We start from the raw sequence: 21,215 nt of genomic DNA, 5'->3' as shown, positions 1-21,215 counted from the left end.
CGTCAGTTAGTGCATTGTGGCAAATTCACCAGGAATTTATCATGATGATTTCTAGGGAGTTCTGAGTTATTCTGATATGCTACATGGCTAACTAGGAGATCATTAGTCCACATTACTAACAATCTCCCTCTGAGAGTAGGTTGTTGGTATTTTTATATACCTTTAGGTAATAAGGGTGGCTCTATCCAGAAATATATATGGCAAAACAATGTTGTCCAGGTAGTTTATTATATAAAATTAAAAATATATATATTTGTGTCCACAGTGGAAACGGTCGGTATCTCGGGTATGAACCCGTACCTCCTGCAGAATTTGAACCAGATATTGGCGTCCGGTGTGGGCGGACCCCTCGCTGGCATGCTGGGCCAGTTCGCGCAGTTGTCGTCGTGGCCGCAGCCCAACGGCACCATGTGGCAGCCGGATAGGGTTGGTAACCTCCTATTTATATATAGATACTAGCTATGCCCGTGGTTCCACCCGCGTTAAATTGCAGTATATAAATTTCAATAAAATTATAGCCTATACGTTATTCTGATGCATAAGCTATATTACTGTAAAGTTTCATCAAAATCTGTTCAGTAGTTTTTGCGGGAAAAATATTAATGAGTTTGTAATATTAGGATAAATGTGTTGTGATGGTATAATAAAGGAGGCCGAATTTCAGTAATAGAGCCAAGTGTGTTACATACGCACGTATATCGTACGACGTTTCTCAACACGACCGTTTTTTACCTAAAATGGGTGCGGGTTTGGTTTTCGCACGGTACAAATTTTTGGATTCATGATTATGATTTTTTGGGAGTTTTTAATATGTATATTATGTATGCATTTGCAAAATAGTAATATATGTATCTAAGTATTTATATTTTGTATAGTACCATAATCTCTATACCGAACTGGATGGTAGGGAAAAAAAATATAATGTAAAAACTTGACGTTCATAAGCGGCTAAAATGTCTTACATGAATAAATTATTTTTGAATTTGAATTTAATACAAGTTCTGTTTATTTCGGTGCTAGATGACACTGTGTGAGTTATACAGGACTATTATTGTTATTATAACGTGAAAGTAAATTGCAGATGGTCGTTGTATTACTGTTAGCTATATTTCACTCATAATGGAGGTCTTACATGCACAATATCATGATACATTTTAGCGGTGTATGTAGTTATTATATATAGTATTCTTTAAATATGTATGTTATATATATTCTCAGATGCCCGGAGAAGAAGAAGAAGTAGACGATGAAGACATGGGTGTGGCCGAGACATATGCAGATTATATGCCACTTAAACGTGAGTGGTGTTTAATGATGTATACATAATAATATACTGGATGATGAACACCAACCATAGTGGTTGTTGTCTGTAAAAAAAACAGTTTTTTATTGGATGTGAGAGTATTTTATTATTTAAGTTTTTTTTTAAACCTTTTTAAACTTTTTTTTTATGTTAATTTAACATTTTTATAAAATAATGTACTAAAGATTATTATGTTCCTAGATATGCCTTTACATAATATTAGCTTTACTCATTTTGACAAAAGTAGTAATAATAATTACAGGTTGACTACATATAGTTTTTTTTTTCTGACTACTCTAATGCTACTTTTAAACTTTCGTGTTTAATATACATTATTTAAATTATTAACCGGGTCTTAACACGAATATTTTATGGTAAATAAAGGTATTTACCTCTCTCGACGTTTCGACTAGGTTGCACTAGCCGTGGTCACGAGCTGACAGTCAGCTAGCTTAGGTTAGCAGCAGCTAGGTAAATACCTTTATTTGCCATAAAATATTCGTGTTAAGACCCGGTTAATAATTTAAATACTCTAATGCTATTGGCCGCAGTTGGCCTTTACAGCTGCACCGGACGATAGGGGGCGAGTGCAGATGGCACTCCAAACCAAGGAAGGACTTATGGAGCGGCTGAAGGCCAACTCCCGCCTGACGGATGCGACTTTAGTCTGAGTGCACCGTTAGGGATTCGAACCTCGACTCAGGCCGTTGTAATTTCTATCTCCGTTTTATAACCCCATTGTTAGTAATGTACTATGTCTGGTTGACCGTCACGGTTGACGCGGTTCTCCACCGTGGTAAATTCCTGGTGAGTTTGCCACCGTGGGCTATCTAACCTGACTTCATGATCATGTTATCACTCTCCACTGGTACCCAGCGTAAACCGTTAGCACAGGCGGGTGAACCATTCCATTATCCATAAAAATGTGTGTGTGTGTGTGTGTGTGGGGTCACAGTGAAGCTGGGTCGCAAGCACCCGGACCCGGTGGTGGAGACGGCGTCGCTGTCGTCGGTGGAGCCGGTGGACGTGACGTACGCGCTGGGCCTGCCGGACTCAACGGTCCGCGGCGGACTTCTGTCCGCGCTGCAGCTGGAGGCGGTGGTGTACGCCGCGCAGGCGCACGAACACATGCTGCCGGACGGCACGCGCGCCGGATTCCTCATAGGTACCGGTTTTTTTATGCTTTTTTGTGCGACATTTAGTAGTATCTTTGGACATCGTTCGCTCGGGCGGCTAGAGTCCGCGAACAATGCTGCGGGATCCCTGGAATAGCACCGAACCGGTCCCCACTTCGCATCTCGTTACCGAGAACGATTAGCGCGCCAATTATTGTATCTATTTTATGATCCTTCGAGCCGGATTTGTACCAACGACCTATGGATAAACTATAGGATTGAAATAAAATTAATAAAATATTAAGTATATTTTATTATTTTATGGTTAAAAATATAATGATATATTTCTGAATAGGCGATGGCGCCGGCGTGGGTAAAGGTCGTACGATCGCGGGGATCATTTTCGAGAACTATCTAAAGGGACGCAAGCGCGCCATCTGGGTGTCCGTATCGAACGACCTCAAGTATGATGCCGAACGAGATTTACGCGATATCGGCGCTGGCAACATAGAAGTGTATCCGCTCAACAAGGTAACCTAAATTTTTAACCTCATGTATGATACAATGGTATTTAACTAATAGGTAAATAAAACAAGTTATGTTAAAGTTATCATATGAGCTGCCTATACACGTACGTTCTTTCACGCTGGAAGGAATGTGCCTGCAAATGTAAAGACAACGAGAAAGACCGCGCACCCCGCCAGCTCACGCAATTTCTGCGTCTTTCAATCATATAATCTTTATCGCCTTTTTTAAATAATTAATCATTGCAATCTGGGGAATGTTTGACTATGGAGCAACATAATTGTAGTTACTGATGATTGATAAATATTAAACGAGTCTCTGGATAATGAAATATGTCAATTAAAAAAATTAAATTAAACCATAGTTATTAATAATTACATCTTAAATGTTTCTCTTCAAAATAAAATGTGTAATAATTAAAATTAGTAAGAAGCTATCAAAGTCGTGAAAAAGCCTTTTGTAACCATATATCATTTTATATGTCATTGCTTTGGTATTATTCTAGAACAAACTAACCTAATAAGTTTATCTGCACCGCATTCAGTTCAAGTACGCAAAGATCTCGTCAGCGGTAAACGGTAACGTCAAAAAGGGCGTGGTGTTCGCAACGTACTCGTCGCTGATTGGCGAGACGCAGTCCTCCGCCACCAAGTACCGCTCTCGTCTCAAGCAGCTGTTGCAGTGGTGCGGGGAAGATTTCGACGGACTTGTATCCTTTCATAACTATATACACAACTAGCTGACACACGCAGCTTTGTCTGCGTTTAATTTCCCCACTTTTTCCAATATTTTTCATTACAGCTCCGCTCCTAGTGGTCGTAGCGTAATGTTATATAGCTTAAAGCCTTCCTCGACAAATGGACTATCCAATACAAAAAGAATTTTTCCATTCGAACTAGTAGTTTCTGAGATTAGCCCGTAATAAGCAAAAGCTTTATAATATTAGTATAGATTATTGTACTATCTATGCCACTGTGTTGGGTTGACTGGAAGAGATCGCTTTTAGGGATAAGTCCACCTTTTCTCACATTGTCTCTCTCTAAATTATTTTATTACTGCATTTTTCTGAGTGGAATAAAGACTATAAGTAGATTATGTGTCCAAAGTTAAGCGGATCTTATGTTATGGGAACTAGATAACTTCTGAAATATATTCCTGATTTAAATACATACAAAACTCACACATACAACAGAGCAATATAAAAAATAATACTCATGAATGCAAATTTTTTTGTGACTGACCTGTTAGCGATGGAATAATTAGTTCACAAGACTATCCCTACCCCTCTATTAGTTTGAAATTAGAATATGCTTGATTCTAATTTCAAACTATTAGAGTAGTGTCGTGTAGTAGTCTGATTAGTGATATTTCGGTGACTGATAATGTCAGACAATTATGATAGTGACTTTCTGATGACTGACGATGACCGAGATTGTAACAGTAATAATTCGATAACCAAGGACCTTCGACAATTATAGATACTCCGATAACCGTCGCCGTCCGACCATTACAACAGTAATCATTAGTAAAAATCACGGGATCTTACCACGTTTTATATTTTTTCCTCTCTAATGCCTGGAATCCAGTGATTGGTTTAATTAAACAAAAACAAAAAACGCGATCGAAAAGTGTATTAAATGTACGTAAAGATAGTGTGAGTACAGTTTGCCGAGATGAATATCGAGCGAGTTCCAGTAGTAGCAACAAACGAAGACGTGTGAAGGTAGACGCATATGTCTACCCTTAAAAAGATTTCATTTTCCATCTACCTGCTGCTCTTCAGTTTACCCGTGATCATGGTGGTTGAAACACTACCGAAATATCGGGAACTCAGCAAATATAAAACGTGGTAAGATCCCGTGATTTTTACTAATTATACGTATAAATAATGACCGCGTCAAGTTTAAAACAGTATATACAACAGTAATATTCCGATAACCGATCAGATCGTGTTCGACGAGTGCCACAAGGCGAAGAACCTGTGCCCAGTAGGGTCGGGCAAGGCCACCAAGACTGGCCTGACGGCGCTGGAGCTGCAGACTCGGCTGCCGCGCGCGCGCGTGGTGTACGCGTCTGCTACGGGGGCGTCCGAGCCTCGCAACATGGCCTACATGGTGCGGCTCGGCATCTGGGGCGAGGGCACGCCCTTCCCCACCTTCATGGACTTCATCAACGCCGTCGAGAAGAGGTACCGACGCCATTGCTGTCACTATACTGTCCCAGCTCAATTTTAGACGCTTTACGGTTTTATTAACTGTCTGAATAGTTTTTGATATCTGCTTCTGCATCTTTCGGGCAGAAAGAATATTATTTAATTATCTTGATGGTATTACGAATGAAAATAAAGCCGTTTTATAATTAAAAGGTTTTTAATAATAGTACGTCTTTATTTTTAATAATCGACAAAAGTATAACAATGACAAATAAATTTCCAAGCACCGAAACTGAAGTTGTAGCCAGTGCTATTTATATCCATATTTTTTGGTAATTAATAGAAATATTTTCTAATATATAATAATATAGCAATAATGCCCTTTCTTTTATAATTCAATATTAAAAAATACATATATAACTTTAAATTTTTACCCTTCTACCATGAATTTTTCTTCTTACAAAGCAAAAAAGCAACATCGTCTTGTGATGAGAATTGTGTGAAAACATGTTATGACAAAAGTGCTTAAAATAAATTTATTTTATATGTAAAGGATTTTTTATTCTATTCTAAATAAATAATAAACAACCTTAGCGGATTGTAATAAATGTTCTTTTGCAGGGGTGTGGGCGCTATGGAAATAGTGGCGATGGACATGAAGCTGCGAGGCATGTACATCGCGCGACAGCTCTCGTTCCACGGAGTGTCGTTCAAGATCGAGGAGGTGCCACTCTCAGATGCCTTCAAGGAGACCTACGATAAAGCCGTGGCACTGGTATGATTTTTTAAGTAACAGAATGTTATACAGAGGCGTTATTAACTGTTACAAATTTCAGCTTCTTTTTATGTATTCGGAATGACAAATTACCTGGTGTACCTCCACCTGATAGTAAGCAGTAACGATCGCCTATATACATGAACAGCACTATAGACATCATGTTATCATGTTCAATTGATACCACTTATATCATGCCTCTTATCATATAATCTAAACCTTAGCTTACAAAGTAAACTGTTTTGCTGCTGCTGAAACATGCGATACTGCACTTCAGTCAGTCAGTCTAACGCAGACGACTTTACACTACTGTCAATTTGTAAATCATATTGCATTGTAATTATTTATATCGCCTCTTGTCATATAGAAATCATACAGATCCCTGATATAGTATAATATAATATAGCTGGTGTTTTTTTTTATACTATGATGGGGGCAAACAAGTATACGGCCCATCTGATGGTAAATGGTTACTGTACTGTACTGTATGAACGCTTAAGATTTTAATATACCCTTCTTGAAAAACCTCATGCTGTAGTCTCTAGAAAGCCTTGGCAGGTAGTTTCATTCCACGATCTAAATGTATGCGGAAAGAAGCTCCTCAGAAACCACACTATTTGTATAGTATGTTTGCGGTAAATTTGTGGTCTCATACACATTTAATTGGTTGTTTGTGGACAGTGGGTGGAAGCCATGCAACGGTTCACGGAGGCGGCCGAGCTGATCGACGCGGAGCCGCGCATGAAGAAGACCATGTGGGGACAGTTCTGGTCGGCACACCAGAGGTTCTTCAAGTACCTCTGCATCGCGGCCAAGGTACACTTTATATATATTTTATTTTACTACCTTTTGCCCGCAGCTTCGCTCGCATTAATTTATACCCCTTAGGGGTGGAATTTATCAAAATCCTTTCTATGGGGATGCCTACGTCATAATAGCTTTATGCATGCAAAATCTCAGCCCGATTAGTTTAAAATTGACAAAGTTTCATATCAACTTTCATCCCCTATTTTATGCCCTTGAGGGTAGAATTAATCAAAATCTTTTCTTAGCGGATGCCTACGTCATAACATCTACCTGCATGTCAAATTTCAGCCCGATCCGTCCATTGGTTTGGGCTGTGCGTTGATAGATCACTATGTCAGTCACCTTTGAGTTATATATATTTAGATTTATTTATTTTAGGCTACTAATGTGCCTATATTATAAACACTCTTTTGAGTGATAAGGCCGCCTTTTGTTAGCATATTTTTATATTAATTTAGTTTTGTATTTTTTTTTTATGCACAATAAAGAGTATTATTATTATTATTAGTTTATAGACTAACATACATATGTAATTTATATAAGAATAATCGTCTCTGTGGTCACGACATCCCTTCGGCCAGTAGTCCTTCATGAAAGTGATCAGCATGGTATATACGTGGGCGCGTGTAGGACATTTTAGCCGTTTATGAACGTCAAGTTTATCGTTTTATATTTTCCCTACAGTATACAATGTTACTTATATTTAATATTTTTAAATAGACAGGGGTAGTTTTAATAAAACAGAAATCTCATCTTATCTATCAGGTAAATCATGCAGTGGTGACCGCCCGCGAAGCAGTGAAATGCGGCAAGTGCGTCGTGATCGGCCTGCAGTCCACAGGAGAGGCGCGCACTTTGGACCAGCTCGAGAGAGATGATGGGGAACTCACAGACTTTGTCTCCACTGCCAAGTAAGTCTAACATCTCATTTTCGTGACTGAGGAGATTAACAATGATCTAGGATTATTCTCACTGCGGCATCTAGTTCTAAGGGCAGAGGAAGGCCGAAAAAGAGATGGATGGACTGTGTGAAAGATGATATGGTAAGAAAGGAAGTAAATAACACGATGACTGCGAACAGGGATGAATGGAAGCGAAAAACTTATTACGCCGACCCCAATAAATGGGATAAGGAAGAAGCAGATGATGATGGCATCTAGTTCTAAGCAAAGCCGAGTTTGTGTTGGATGTACTAAACAAGTAATAGAAATACTTAAATATTTTTTAAATACTATATAAGCAATATGTACATCATATTCATAAATACAAATGTTTGTATTGTTGGAGGTAGAATATTTATTGTCTACCTCGTGTGCTTAACCAGGAGTGTGGTTTGGAGGCAATCTATACATATAAATAAAATTGAAGTGTCTGTTTGTAACATTGAAATAACCGTTTTTTACTACTTATGCATATAAATATATATACGGTACATACACCAAAAAAAACATTTTTTATAATTTTTGTCAGTCTGTCTGTCGGTCTCTTTGTTCCGGCTAATCTCTGAAATGGCTGGACCGATTTTAACGGGACTTTTTTTGGGTGGTAGCTGATGTAATAAGGTAACTTAGGCTACTTAATAATAATAATGAATCGGCACGAGTGCATTTGGAGGCACTAAATCTAGCCGACGTTCGGCAAGCACTAGCGAAACTCAAGCCGAAACGATCCTCAGGGCCTGATGGTATCCCTGCTTACATTTTTAGGGACTGTAGATTTGTATTAGCCGACCCTTTACTACACATCTACAATCTGTGTTTAAAAACAGCGGTTTTTCCTGCGATATGGAAAATGTCTCGTGTAATTCCAGTTCCTAAGGGTCCGGGTAGTGGAATATATAACCAGTAGCAGTTCTTTCTACTCCCGCTAAATTTTGAGTCAGCAATACAGAATGCAATGTTCAACATTGACAGCTCTCAATGGGTTTCGACTAGTACATATATATATATATACCAGCTGTGGATGGGGGTAGGCAAGATGCTGTCTATTTTGATTTCAAAGCTTTTGATGTCGTTGATAACGACATATTACTTGGGAAGCTAGCGAGTATAGGTTGTACGCCACATTTATTAAGGTTTTTTACTAGCTACATGAGAGATCGATATCAATACGTCGAATATACTGGTTTACGTCAGATCCCTATTTGGTCAGGTCAGGAGTGAGTCAAGGGAGTACGTTGGGTCTCTTCACTATTATGATCAATGATCTGCCGAAGGTTGTTCATCATTCCGGATGTCTGTTCGCTGATGATTTAAAGCTCTTTCTCACAGTTGGATCTGCTTGATTGTGAAATGTTGCAAAGAGACATAGACAGAGTAGATGGAGCAATAAAAATAAATTGCAATTTAATACTTCTAAATGTATGAGTATTAGTTTTACTAAGTCGCATAATCCGATCCATTGTAACTATACAATAGAAGCTAAATCGATGAAGAGAGTCACAGAGATGAAAGATTTGGGAGTGACTTTTACAGTTGATTTGTCTTTTAAGAAACATATAATAGATACGTGTAAAAAAGCTTATAAGATGTTAGGATTCATACTTCGTACTGTTAAGAATTTTTCAAGTATTACTGTAATAATCGCATTGTACAACACATTAGTAAGGAGCCATCTTGAGTGCAACGCTGTAATATGGGATCCATATGAAATAAAATATAGACTAATGTTGGAAAAAATTCAAAATAAGTTTATTAGGTATATATATATGAGGCAATATGGAGTATATCCCTTGTATCCTTTGATGTATCCCACTCTGTTCGTATTGGGCATGGTGGGATATAATGAATACGTACGCAGGGAATTGGCTATTGTCTCATACATATTTAAAGTGTTTCGGGGTCAAATCACCAATTCTCTGGTTCTTGGTTTGATAAGTTTTAGGATAATTACCTGGGGCGGCGACGAAGGCCCCAGTTATTAGCGGTACCTCGCGGCAGAACTAATTTACTAAACAAGGCGCCCATGACACTCGCACTGGCCACTCTCAATAAAATAGCAGAAACAACGGATTTGTTTGTGTGTAGTCTGTGTGAATTCACAAAAACAACATTGTATGTTATATGTTATGTTAACGAATATGTATAATATAGAATTAGATACACTATTGTATTGGGCTTAGGCCTGTAATAATAGTTGTGTAAGTAAATAAATAAATAAATAAATAAATACTTTTATTTTAGAAAAATAAAGTTAAATTCCACGCGGACGAAGTCGCGGGGAGCAACTAGTATATAATATTTTTTGTCTGCTCACTCTAGTCTACTACAGGACTACTAGTATCTCCAAAGGCACGCCATTGGCACAATCTTATACCGTTCATTTTCAGCCTTTAATATGTCAAAATAATGAAACAATCTTTACGAATAAAATCAAGTATAATCACATATATATGTATATAATATGTCTTAACATATACCATAATCAGTTACTCATCGCCACTTATTGTTTCTTTCGCGTCTGAGTTTAATTCTATAGTCATATTAGCAAAGCTCACCCTTTCTACCGGCCTTATCTTGTTCAATTCTCTCACCATACGTTCCATTGTATTAAAATTTGATAAATTAGGATTATCTTTGAATAAATTGTTCAACCTTCGAAACTCATCATTCATTGATTTTAAAACCTTCCCGTAATTCGCACGAAATTCTGTTTGTCCTTCATTTGAAGCTCCAGAGTCGTTACTGTTTTGTTCGTCACCCTGTGTATCATTCAAGGGATCATATTTCTCAAATTGTTCCATTTTTACATCTTCATAATAATAACCATCATTATCTTTTGAAGACTTCATCGAAACCACTGACTGATTGTCCAATTCGTCATCTATCATTACTTCGTTGGAAAATTCTACATGCTCCGCAATTATGTCACAATCTTCACTCTCCACTTTTAACATTTTATCTTCGTTGTCATCACCAGCAATTTTAAGAATAAATGCTTTATCGTCTTCATTTAAATCGGGTAATTTTAGCTTTAATTCCGTATTGATAATACTTATTAAGTGTTCACAAAAGTTACCCCTTTTCCCATAATCACAATCACAACACCATGTATCTGTTCTGAATTTTATATACTTGGTCTTAGCTGCTGATTCTAGCTGTACTTTGTACTCATTAGGACCAATTCGTTTTACATCGAGTTCTAACACAGTCTTACATTTGTTAAGAAATTTAGTATATTTCTCAAAAATACCTTGCTCTTTCACATACGCAAGCAATAATTGGCTGAAATATTTCTCCAATATATAAACTACAACATCAACCATTGCGCAAATGTTGAATGATTTACATTTGCTCGCAATGAATTCTTTACATACGCGTATAGATAAATCAATTAGCTTATTCCTCACCTCTTCTTGATCTACCAACCAATATTTATTTTGGTCCCATATTTCATTAACATAATCAGATAATATTGGCGTAGTTTTAATATATTCGTCTTCATGTAATATATTAAAACACTTTTCGGCAGCTTCCATAGAATCCGCATGTAACATCGAGTCAAACTTTGTCATTAAGGCATGTCGTTTTTTTCGATCAATTTTATTGCTGCCTCTACACAACCATTCCCAAACTGTGTAGCATTTTGACCAAGTTGATAACAGTAGTCTTGAGTTCGGATAAATAGCTTCCAAGGCATTCCTTTCGATATGTAAATCATTTGTGAATAGAGTGTTTGGCTCAAAACTCCTGCCACATTGATCTTCTAATAGCAATTTTACAGCGAAGAAAGCTTGGCTATAACTTGCCTCAGTATGTTCTGCATGTAGTATGCAAGCCATAGGTAACACTCCTACTTTGCTAGGCACGTACATAAACGTTATATGTATATTTGCTTCTACAGAATCTACGATTACAATATCTAAATTGCATTCAGCTATTACCCGTTTCATTAGAGGAGTTATAACTACAACAACTTGTGGATTGTCATAACACATTAGGCCGCCCAGTTTGGTAATGTTATCCTTTTTCGAAGCAATGATTTCTTCTACCGTTCGACTGGTATTGTCTGTGGTTTTTCTTTTTTTATGAATGTAATGGATGTGATGCATAGATGGATTTCTGTTCGCTGCCATTAAAACTTCAGAGTTTTGGCCGTATTTGTCTATTAATGTCAACTCGTGGTATAGTTTCGCCATAGTGGGAGTGTAACCACTATCGAAAAGTTCATAGAACACCTGATCAGTCTCAGATGTGCTCTTTAACAAGTTGAAGGACTCGCGGCCCCTCACCTTATGGGAATGGACGAAGTTTATAAGGATGCACATGTTCAAATTATCCTTCAAGTAAGCATCATTTCGTATTGTGTTTCTGTTGATGAACTTCATTTTGAAGTCGATTTTAGCCCGGCATTCGACGTTGAGTGTTGTCTCGGCGTTTTTGGACTTGTTGTAACCGGAACGGTGACATGTGAACACCTTGCGGTACAGCATCCGCTTCACCTTCGGAAATGAATTCCTGACGATCCAGTTGGTTGTGGTGTAGTTCGAGAACTTTCGAATCCATTTGCTGACGTACTCGTTGTAGTATTCCTGTGTTTGGTCGGTCGCCACCGAGCTCCGCAGTTGAATGGTGAAGTTCTCTGCGGAAACGAAATCGTACTTGACGAATTTTGCGTTCTCAGATATTTGTCCTAGGAATTTCTTTAGTTCTTGCGAAGAAAACATCATATTTAGTATTCCTAACTTTTCCGGATCACTTGGAAATGAAACTTTATTAAAAAAAAGTAGGTTATCTGAAACAAAGTAATATTTCAATTAAAATAAATAACATATCTATACATATATGTAAATAAAATTGGAGTGTCTGTTTGTAATATTGAAATAACCGTTTTTACTACATGCATATGAATATAAATACGGCACCTACACTAAAACAACATTTTTTACAATTTTAATCTGTGTGTCTGTTTGTTACGGCCAATCTCTGAAATGGCTGGACCGATTTTGACGGGACTTTTATTGGCAGGTGATGTAATAAGGAGTAACTTAGGCTACTTTCTTTTTAGAAAAATAAAGTTTAATCCCACGCGTAGTCGCGGGTACAGCTAGTATAAAATAAAAATCATATTAACATGTACATCGTTATATAGTTTCAAATTAAACTGGTCTTGCACCCAGAGAAACTAGTAATAATCATAAATACATAAAGGTCATATCTGGCTCATTTATATATGGAATATGAACTTAACCTTAAAAGAATATTAATAAATGATTCGTGTTAAATATTTAGCCACTTGCCCGACAATTTTTACAATATAGTAAGTAACAATACATATAGGGTATTTGAGCCTCTCAGATCGTGTCCTATTCAAACTGGGGTCGAAATTATGACGGCCTGTGTCGAGGTTCGAAATCCTAGCGGTGCCCTCAAACTAAAGTCCTACCCGCCAGGCAGGTGATGGCCTTCACCTGCACTATTAGTCCTTCCGCGGGTTTGGAGTGCCATCTGCATTCACCACCTATCGTCCGGTGAACCTGTAAAGTTCAGCTGCGGCCAACAGTAGTTGTTCGAAAAAAAAAGGGTTGTAAAAATCATGTAACCAAACTTACCTATTATTAACCTACAATAATCACCACATCAAAATATTTAATGAAACTTATGTGTAATAAATATAGGCACATTGAAAACATACTCGGTATCAGACAATCGCAATCAATCAATGATCTCAAACACGCGCATGTGTAGTTCTGCGTCGAGTCGAGTGCTGTTTCCTACGGGTTTTACTGCGCTACGACGCAGTTCGTACTCAGCCGGGGTTAATGACCTCGCCCTGTGGCTTTGAGGAAGTAGATTTTACAATTGTGGAATGGAGTTGTGCGCTAAAACGCGGGAGATTTGAAATGTACTGTGTTATTTTTCGACGGCCTCGGTGGTCTAGCGGTCTAGCATACCGCTTTACGTCCGATGGTCGCGGGTTCGATTCCTCGCACGGTACAAATATTTGTATTCATGAGTACGATTGTTGTCGGTCTGGGTGTTTTCTATGTATAATATGTATTTATTTACGAAAAAAAATGTATGTACCTATTTATATCAGTTGTCTAGTACCCATAACACGAGCTTTAGCTAGCTCAACTTGGGTCTAGATGGCGCTGTGTAAATTGTCCTGAGATGATTATTATTATTGTAATGTTCGTTTTATTATTGCATTGATTATTGTGAATACATATGAATATAAGAATGATGTATGTTTGTAATTTAATCTTAGTATAGATAAGGTTTGTTTATATGTAGGTAGGTACATTAAATATAGAATATTATATAATCTATATTCTATACATATAAATAAAATTGGAGTGTCTGTTTGTAATATTGAAACAACCCTTTTTTACTACATGCATATAATACATTACATACATAAATACGATACATACACCAAAATAACATTTTTTATAATTTTTGTATGTCTGTCTGTTTGCTAATATCTGAAATGGCTGGACCTATTTTGACGGGACATTTTTTGGCAGGTAGCTGATGTAATAAGGAGTAACTTAGGCTACTTTTATTTTAGAAAAATAAAGTTTAGTTTCACGCGGACGAAGTCCTCGATGGTCTAGCGGTTTAAGATCTCGCTACTTCAGACGGACGCGAGTCCAATTCCTCTCATGTCTCAAACATTAATATGTATTAGTGAATATGATTGTTTGTATCGGTCTGGGTTCTTTATATGTATATTATTAATCATTACATAGCATAAAACAAAGTCGCTATCGCTGTCTGTCCGTCTCTATGTATGCTTTATCTTTAAAACTATGCACGGATTTTGAAGCGTTTTTTTTAATAGATAGTGATTCCACAGGAAGGTTTACATATAATAATAATAATAATAATCTCAGGACAATTCACACAGCACCATCTAGACCCAAGTTAAGCTAGCTAAAGCTTGTGTTATGGGTACTAGATAACTGATACAAGTACATAGATATTTTTTTTTTTTGTAAATACATACTTAATATACATAGAAAACACCCAGACCGACACAAACAATCATACTCATGAATACAAATGTTTGTGCCGTGCGAGGAATCGAACCCGCGACCATCGGACGTAAAGCGGTGTGTTAGACCGCTAGACCACCGAGGTAACATATATAATACGTGTACACCCCGCGCAAAGCTGGGGCGAGTAGCTAGTAAAAATATATATTTAAGTTTTTTTATTAGTTGTTTAGTACTCATGTCATAAGCTTTGCTTAATAATATTATACAATAACAACAGCAATGAGTTTAACAAAAATCTTCTTAAAAATCGATAGATACATACAACCCTAAATTTTCGCCCTTCTATTACCAACCCCTATTTTTTAATAGCAATCATTACACAGTATAAAACAATGTCGCTGTCTGTCCCTATGTATGCTTAAATCTTTAAAACTACGCAACGGATTTTAACTACGCGCCGGTTTTTTTAAAAGATTGAGTGATTCAAGAGGAAGTTTTATATATATAATACATGTACACCTGTGCGAAACCGGGGCGAGTACCTAGTTTCTATATATATGGCAAAACGACAATTGCGGGGTCAGCTACTAAATATATTACAATGTCTGCAGGGGTGTGTTCCAAACACTGGTGGAGAAACACTTCCCCGCGCCGGACCGGAACCGCATCAACCGGCTGCTGGGTCTGGAGCCGAACAAGCCGAAGCCGAAGCAGTTGCCGCCTCCGGTGACCCACAACGGCCGGAACGGACTGGACGACGAGGCCAACACGTCCAAGAGGAAACGTGAGTTTTTTTTTATCTTATTGTATGACTAGCTTTTGCCCGCATTATTTAGGTACTATTATTAATTAGGTATAGTTTTTGCGGCTCTACAGTACTTTCATACAAACTTCCATCCCCTATTTTATCCCCTTAGGGGTGGAATTTATCAAAATCCTTTCTTAGGGGATGCCTACGTCATAGTAGCTTTATGTATGCAAAGTCTCAGCCCGATCGGTTTAAAGTTAAAAAAGTTTCATACAAACTTTCATCCCCTATTTTATCTATACTAGCTTTTGCCCTCGGCTTCGCTCGCGTTAATTTATCCCCTTAGGTGTGGAATTGATCAAAGTCCTTTCTCAGAGGATGCTTACGTCATAGTAGCTTTATGCATGCAAAGTCTCAGCCCGATCGGTTTAAAATTGACAAAGTTTCATACAAACAACTTTCATTCCCTATTTTATCCCCTTAGGGGTAGAATTAATCAAATTCCTTTCTTAGCGGATGCCTACGTCATAACATCTACCCGCATGCCAAATTTCAGCCCGATCCGTCCAGTTGTTTGGGCTGTGCGTTGATAGATCACTATGTCAGTCACCTTTGAGTTATGTATATTTAGATAATGGAATGGTGCACTCGCCTACGCTAACTGTTTTCCCTCGGAGTTCAAGGTTGAAATGGTAAAAAATATGAAGAATATGTTTTAGATTGCAAAACATAAATTTATCAATGTGAAATTATGTCACTAGCTAAATAATGGTAAATCCAAATATAATTAACTAGCTGTACCCGTGACTTCGTCCGCATGAACATTGAGAAAATATTTAATGGACTAACTCAATATAAGTCAAATTAAAAAATTTCATCGTTTTATCTTCAAAAATGATGAATTTATATAATAACTTTCATCCCCTATTTGATTTTACCCACTTAAGTGTAAATTTTTTACAAACTTTGAATGTCATATTTATTTATATTTAATCAACAGCCTCAAAAATAAGTTTCAAGCTTCTAGCTTAAAAAATGACGATTCTTCCATACAATGTTGCATCATTCCCTTTTCAACCCATTACAACCCTTTTTCGCATTAAAAGTAATCTATGTCCCTTCTTAGGACTAGATTATCTGTGTACGACATTTCATTTAAATCGTTTTAGTTTTGACGTGAAAGCGAGACAGACAGTTACTTTCGCATTTATAATACTAGTAAGGAGTAAGGATTGCAAATATATTTAAAACAAAAATTTACGGTTTAGCACACCGCTTTACTTACGATGGCTGTCTGTCCGTCCCTATGTATTAAGCATACAATTTTTAAAACTACGCAACGGATTTTGAAGCGGTTTATTGTAAAGAGAGAGTGATTCAAGAGCAAGTTTTATATGTATAATACATGTACACCTGGGCGAAGCCGAGGCGAGTGGCTAGTTATTATATAATTTAATTTTTATTTGTATGGTGGTGTCAGTGACGGCCCGTCAGCAAGCGAACCAGGCGGCGAAGAGAGCGCGAGGACGCTCGTCGTCGGACGAGTTCGTGCGCGGCTCCGACGACGACCTCGACGCGGAGCCCGACCACGACCGGGACCCCGACAGGGACTCCGACGACGCGCGCCGCTCCGACTCGGACCTCAGCGACTTCAACCCCTTCCGCGGCGGCAGCGACAGCGACGACGGTATCTAACACATTCGCCTTCCGACAGTTGTTATGCTCCAATTATATATTCAATGATTATTGCATATCGTCGAACAGATCCGTGGATCGGTCGCTTGTTGTATCTTCGATGACTATTGTTAATCTGTAATTTCATCCGACTAATCCGTGGATCGGTCGCAAAAATAAACTTATACAGTGGACCCCCGGTAGTCCGACAATCATTTTGCAGGGCAGTGTCGGACTATCGAATTTGTCGGATTATAGAGTACTGCCTAAGACCCCTTATAGTCTGATTTTTTTACAAAAGAGTACCTTGTAATCCGACAAATTACAGATCCAGTGATAAGATTCTATGTTATATATGTATGTATGTATATGCACTCTGAAGTATATTGTCAAAGTAATATTCAATAACAAATAATAGACAATGTCGGATTACAAGGGGGGCCGGATTAGACAGGGGCCGGATTACCGCGGGTCCACTGTATTATCTTCTATTGCTTCTATTTAATTTATATTATCGTCGGACAGATCCGTGGATCGGTCGCAAAAAGAAGATAGCCAAGAAGAAGAAGACATCATTGCCAAAGAAGAAGCCGGCCAGCACGCAGGACAAGATCGAGACGATGTTCGAGAGGAAGAACAACGCGCCGTCCACCGTCACCGTGACCACCGCCGGCCGCACCATCTCGGGCACGCCCGTCGGGACCAACGGACTCTACCTCGGTAAGTGTCACGGTCCCCGTGAATCTCCCGATCCGTGGTAGATAAAAAACAAATTGTTATGACTATTCAAAAGTGCTTAAATTAAGTTTATTTGAATAAATGATTTTCTATTCTATTCTATACGATACATCTCCCGAACCTCTCATTCGGTGGTTTAGCACAAGTGAGGTGTTACTTCTACTACTTGTGATGGTTGCGGGTTCGATTCCACGTATGGTACAAATGTTTGTAATCATGAGTATGATTTTTTTTATCGGACTGGGTGTTTTGTATGTATAGAAAGTATCTATTGTGTATATTTATTTGTTTATAATATATGTATATAGAAATTATATATTGTATGTATAGTAGGTACATATTTATATACTCAAGCAATTCAAGAGGATTACGGGGACTTTGTTAAATCGAGGATATAGTCGGTCATATGCGTCGTTATATTATGGTTGGACTGTATTATTTACTTTATTTATTTATACTGTATATATAACAATATTGGCCCATATATGTACCTTAAGGACTATGGCAATCTGCCACGATAGCGCCACTATCAGTAGTCAGTACAGGTCCCTTCGGCCAGTAGTCTTCATGAAGGTGGATGTAATCGTGCAGGAGCGGCGCGCAGCCAGCCTCCACCGCGGTCGGCCATCGAGCGAGCGTGCAGCATGAAGGAACAGCTGCTGGCCGCCATCGAGCGGCTCGGCCGCCGCCTGCCGCCCAACACGCTCGACCAGCTCGTGGACGAGCTCGGCGGCACCGACAACGTCGCTGAGGTACCACCCTGTATAAGGCGCAGCTGCTGGCCGCCATCGAGCGGCTCGGCCGCCGCCTGCCGCCCAACACGCTCGACCAGCTCGTGGACGAGCTCGGCGGCACCGACAACGTCGCTGAGGTACCACCCTGTATAAGGCGCAGCTGCTGGCCGCCATCGAGCGGCTCGGCCGCCGCCTGCCGCCCAACACGCTCGACCAGCTCGTGGACGAGCTCGGCGGCACCGACAACGTCGCTGAGGTACCACCCTGTATAAGGCGCAGCTGCTGGCCGCCATCGAGCGGCTCGGCCGCCGCCTGCCGCCCAACACGCTCGACCAGCTCGTGGACGAGCTCGGCGGCACCGACAACGTCGCTGAGGTACCACCCTGTATAAGGCGCAGCTGCTGGCCGCCATCGAGCGGCTCGGCCGCCGCCTGCCGCCCAACACGCTCGACCAGCTCGTGGACGAGCTCGGCGGCACCGACAACGTCGCTGAGGTACCACCCTGTATAAGGCGCAGCTGCTGGCCGGCGCCTGCCCCCCGACACCAGCCTGTATAAACATATGAAGTGTTGATTGACTGGAATAATGTATTGTATAGTAGAATGACTGAATGGTCAGTTCTTCCTTCCTTCTGCCATTCCGTTGAAGGATAAACAAAACCAAAAAGAAAATTATAGTTGATGAAGGCTCATAACGGTATAATGCGAGGAATCGAACCCGCGACCATTGGAAGTAAGGTAGTTGCTATACCGCTAGACCACCGAGGCCGTCAGTACAATAACAATAGTCTTGTTACTTTTCGGAGTACAAACATTGCTGTTTATTTTGGTTAATATTATATGATACTAAATGTAGCTCATGAATTCATGAATTCATTTAATAAAAACATGGACTATAGATAAATTCTAAACCTTTTTACAGATGACTGGTCGCAAGGGCCGTGTGGTGCAGACAGAGGATGGTCAGATACTGTACGAAAGCCGGTCTGAAGCGGATGTACCCCTCGAGACCCTCAACCTCACAGAGAAGCAGCGGTTTATGGATGGAGAGAAGGACGTGGCCATCATATCTGAGGCGGCCTCCAGCGGTATATCACTTCAGAGCGATAGAAGGTTCGTAAGGAACGCTTTATATGTTTATCCAAATAATACATTTCGTGAATAATATAACAATAATCTATACTAACACATTACAAGTGGGGCAAGTATTTGTAGCCGTTCCGAGGATTGCCACTTATAAGCGGGGCAGGTACTAGAACTCGTTCCGCACATTGCCGTTTAAAAGCGGGTAAGGTATTAGTACCCGTTTAAAATAAGTAATTTTAAGTGATATAAGGGAATAATAATAATTTATCAAATATATGTCGCAAAGAACGTAAAGTGAGATAGAAAAAATATCCTCAACTAGTTGGTCATAATGTGCTAATATTATAAAGTTTGTTTGAACGAGCTCATTTCAGAAACTACTGGTTCTAATAGAAAAATACTTTTTGTGTTGGGTAGTCCATTTGTCGAGGAAGGCTTTAAGTTATATAACACTACTCTACAATAGCAGCGACTCTGCAATGAAAAATATTGCAAAAGTTGGGAAATTGAAACGCAGATGAAATTGCGCGGGTCGGCTAGTCAATAATAATTCTTTAAAGAAAACTTGCTGTTTCTAAGTCGATAGTTAGAATAAGGCACTGGATATGATTAATCCTATGGGAATGGGTATAAAAATTTACAATAAGATACCAAAGGATATACTGGAATTGCCTTTAAATAAATTTAAAACATCAGTAAAATCATATTGACCTAAACCCATTACTCACTAAACAATTACTTACATGACAAATGCATTTCAAGCACGGGATTTTCATTTAATATTAGACATAGTACATCATGTTTTAAAAAGTGTTTCTTGCCAGTTCTTCTCTATGGAATCTTTATACTGAATAACAATTCTCACAGCGCCATCTCTAGTCCCAAGCTAAACAGAGGTTCTGTTATGTGTACTATATAACATAATAAATAGGAAACACCCAAATCAATACAAATAAAACAAATTCAAATTCAAATTCAAAAATCATTTATTCATGTAGGACATTTTAGCCGCTCATGAACGTCAAATTTTTACATTATAATTTTACTTTTTCCCTACCGTCCTAATATAATATAATAAATATTTATACCGTGCGAGGAATCGTGCCTGCGACGATTGGAAGTAAGACGATGTACTAACCGCTAGATCAGCCAGGCCGCTGACAATGCGAGGAATTACTTGATTTTTATTATTAGGAATAATTATCTGTTAGTAGATATAATATTATTAAGTATTTAGTTTGTTTCCAGAGCTAGAAACCAAAGGCGACGAGTGCACATTACGTTGGAGCTGCCGTGGTCGGCTGACAGAGCTATACAGCAGTTCGGTGAGTTATATTTTATATAAAAAAAATATGGTTGAGCGCAGTGATAACTGGCACGTCCGCCATACTCATGAACGAGTTCTGCTTGTTGGAATTGGTCCATTCTAATCACACTACGACTGATTATACTTGAATTCATATTTTGACTCAAATGAATTTGTGCTGTCATATTTACAATTTGTGTTTTTGGTCCTTCGAGCCGGTGGCATATAAATTGGTTTGTAGGTTGGTCGTAGCCAATTGCTTAGTAAATGTAGGCAAGAGAGAAATATCCACATTTACATATGCACATTTT

At 38.8% G+C, this 21,215-nt stretch overlaps 1 protein-coding gene across 1 annotated transcript in view; it reads left to right on the top strand.

Annotated features, from left to right (window-relative positions):
• Positions 1–21,215, top strand: part of LOC131848840 (protein strawberry notch) — a 39,512-nt gene that overhangs the window by 10,112 nt on the left and 8,185 nt on the right. Inside the window, exons 6-20 of the mRNA XM_059198785.1 lie at positions 266–426; positions 1,219–1,297; positions 2,259–2,468; positions 2,774–2,949; positions 3,488–3,652; positions 4,890–5,131; positions 5,717–5,870; positions 6,552–6,686; positions 7,443–7,588; positions 15,231–15,403; positions 16,848–17,054; positions 17,567–17,761; positions 18,371–18,531; positions 19,435–19,625; positions 20,847–20,923. Coding sequence (XP_059054768.1) covers positions 266–426; positions 1,219–1,297; positions 2,259–2,468; positions 2,774–2,949; positions 3,488–3,652; positions 4,890–5,131; positions 5,717–5,870; positions 6,552–6,686; positions 7,443–7,588; positions 15,231–15,403; positions 16,848–17,054; positions 17,567–17,761; positions 18,371–18,531; positions 19,435–19,625; positions 20,847–20,923 — 2,472 coding nt within the window. The remainder of the gene's footprint in view (positions 1–265; positions 427–1,218; positions 1,298–2,258; positions 2,469–2,773; positions 2,950–3,487; positions 3,653–4,889; positions 5,132–5,716; positions 5,871–6,551; positions 6,687–7,442; positions 7,589–15,230; positions 15,404–16,847; positions 17,055–17,566; positions 17,762–18,370; positions 18,532–19,434; positions 19,626–20,846; positions 20,924–21,215) is intronic.

The sequence above is a fragment of the Achroia grisella genome, unplaced genomic scaffold, assembly GCF_030625045.1.
Source record: "Achroia grisella isolate CSIRO2021 unplaced genomic scaffold, CSIRO_AGI_Agris_v1 utg598, whole genome shotgun sequence".
NCBI lineage: Eukaryota > Metazoa > Arthropoda > Insecta > Lepidoptera > Pyralidae > Achroia > Achroia grisella.
The sequence above is the reverse complement of the archived record's forward strand: the minus strand, read 5'-3'. Positions and strand labels throughout refer to the sequence as shown.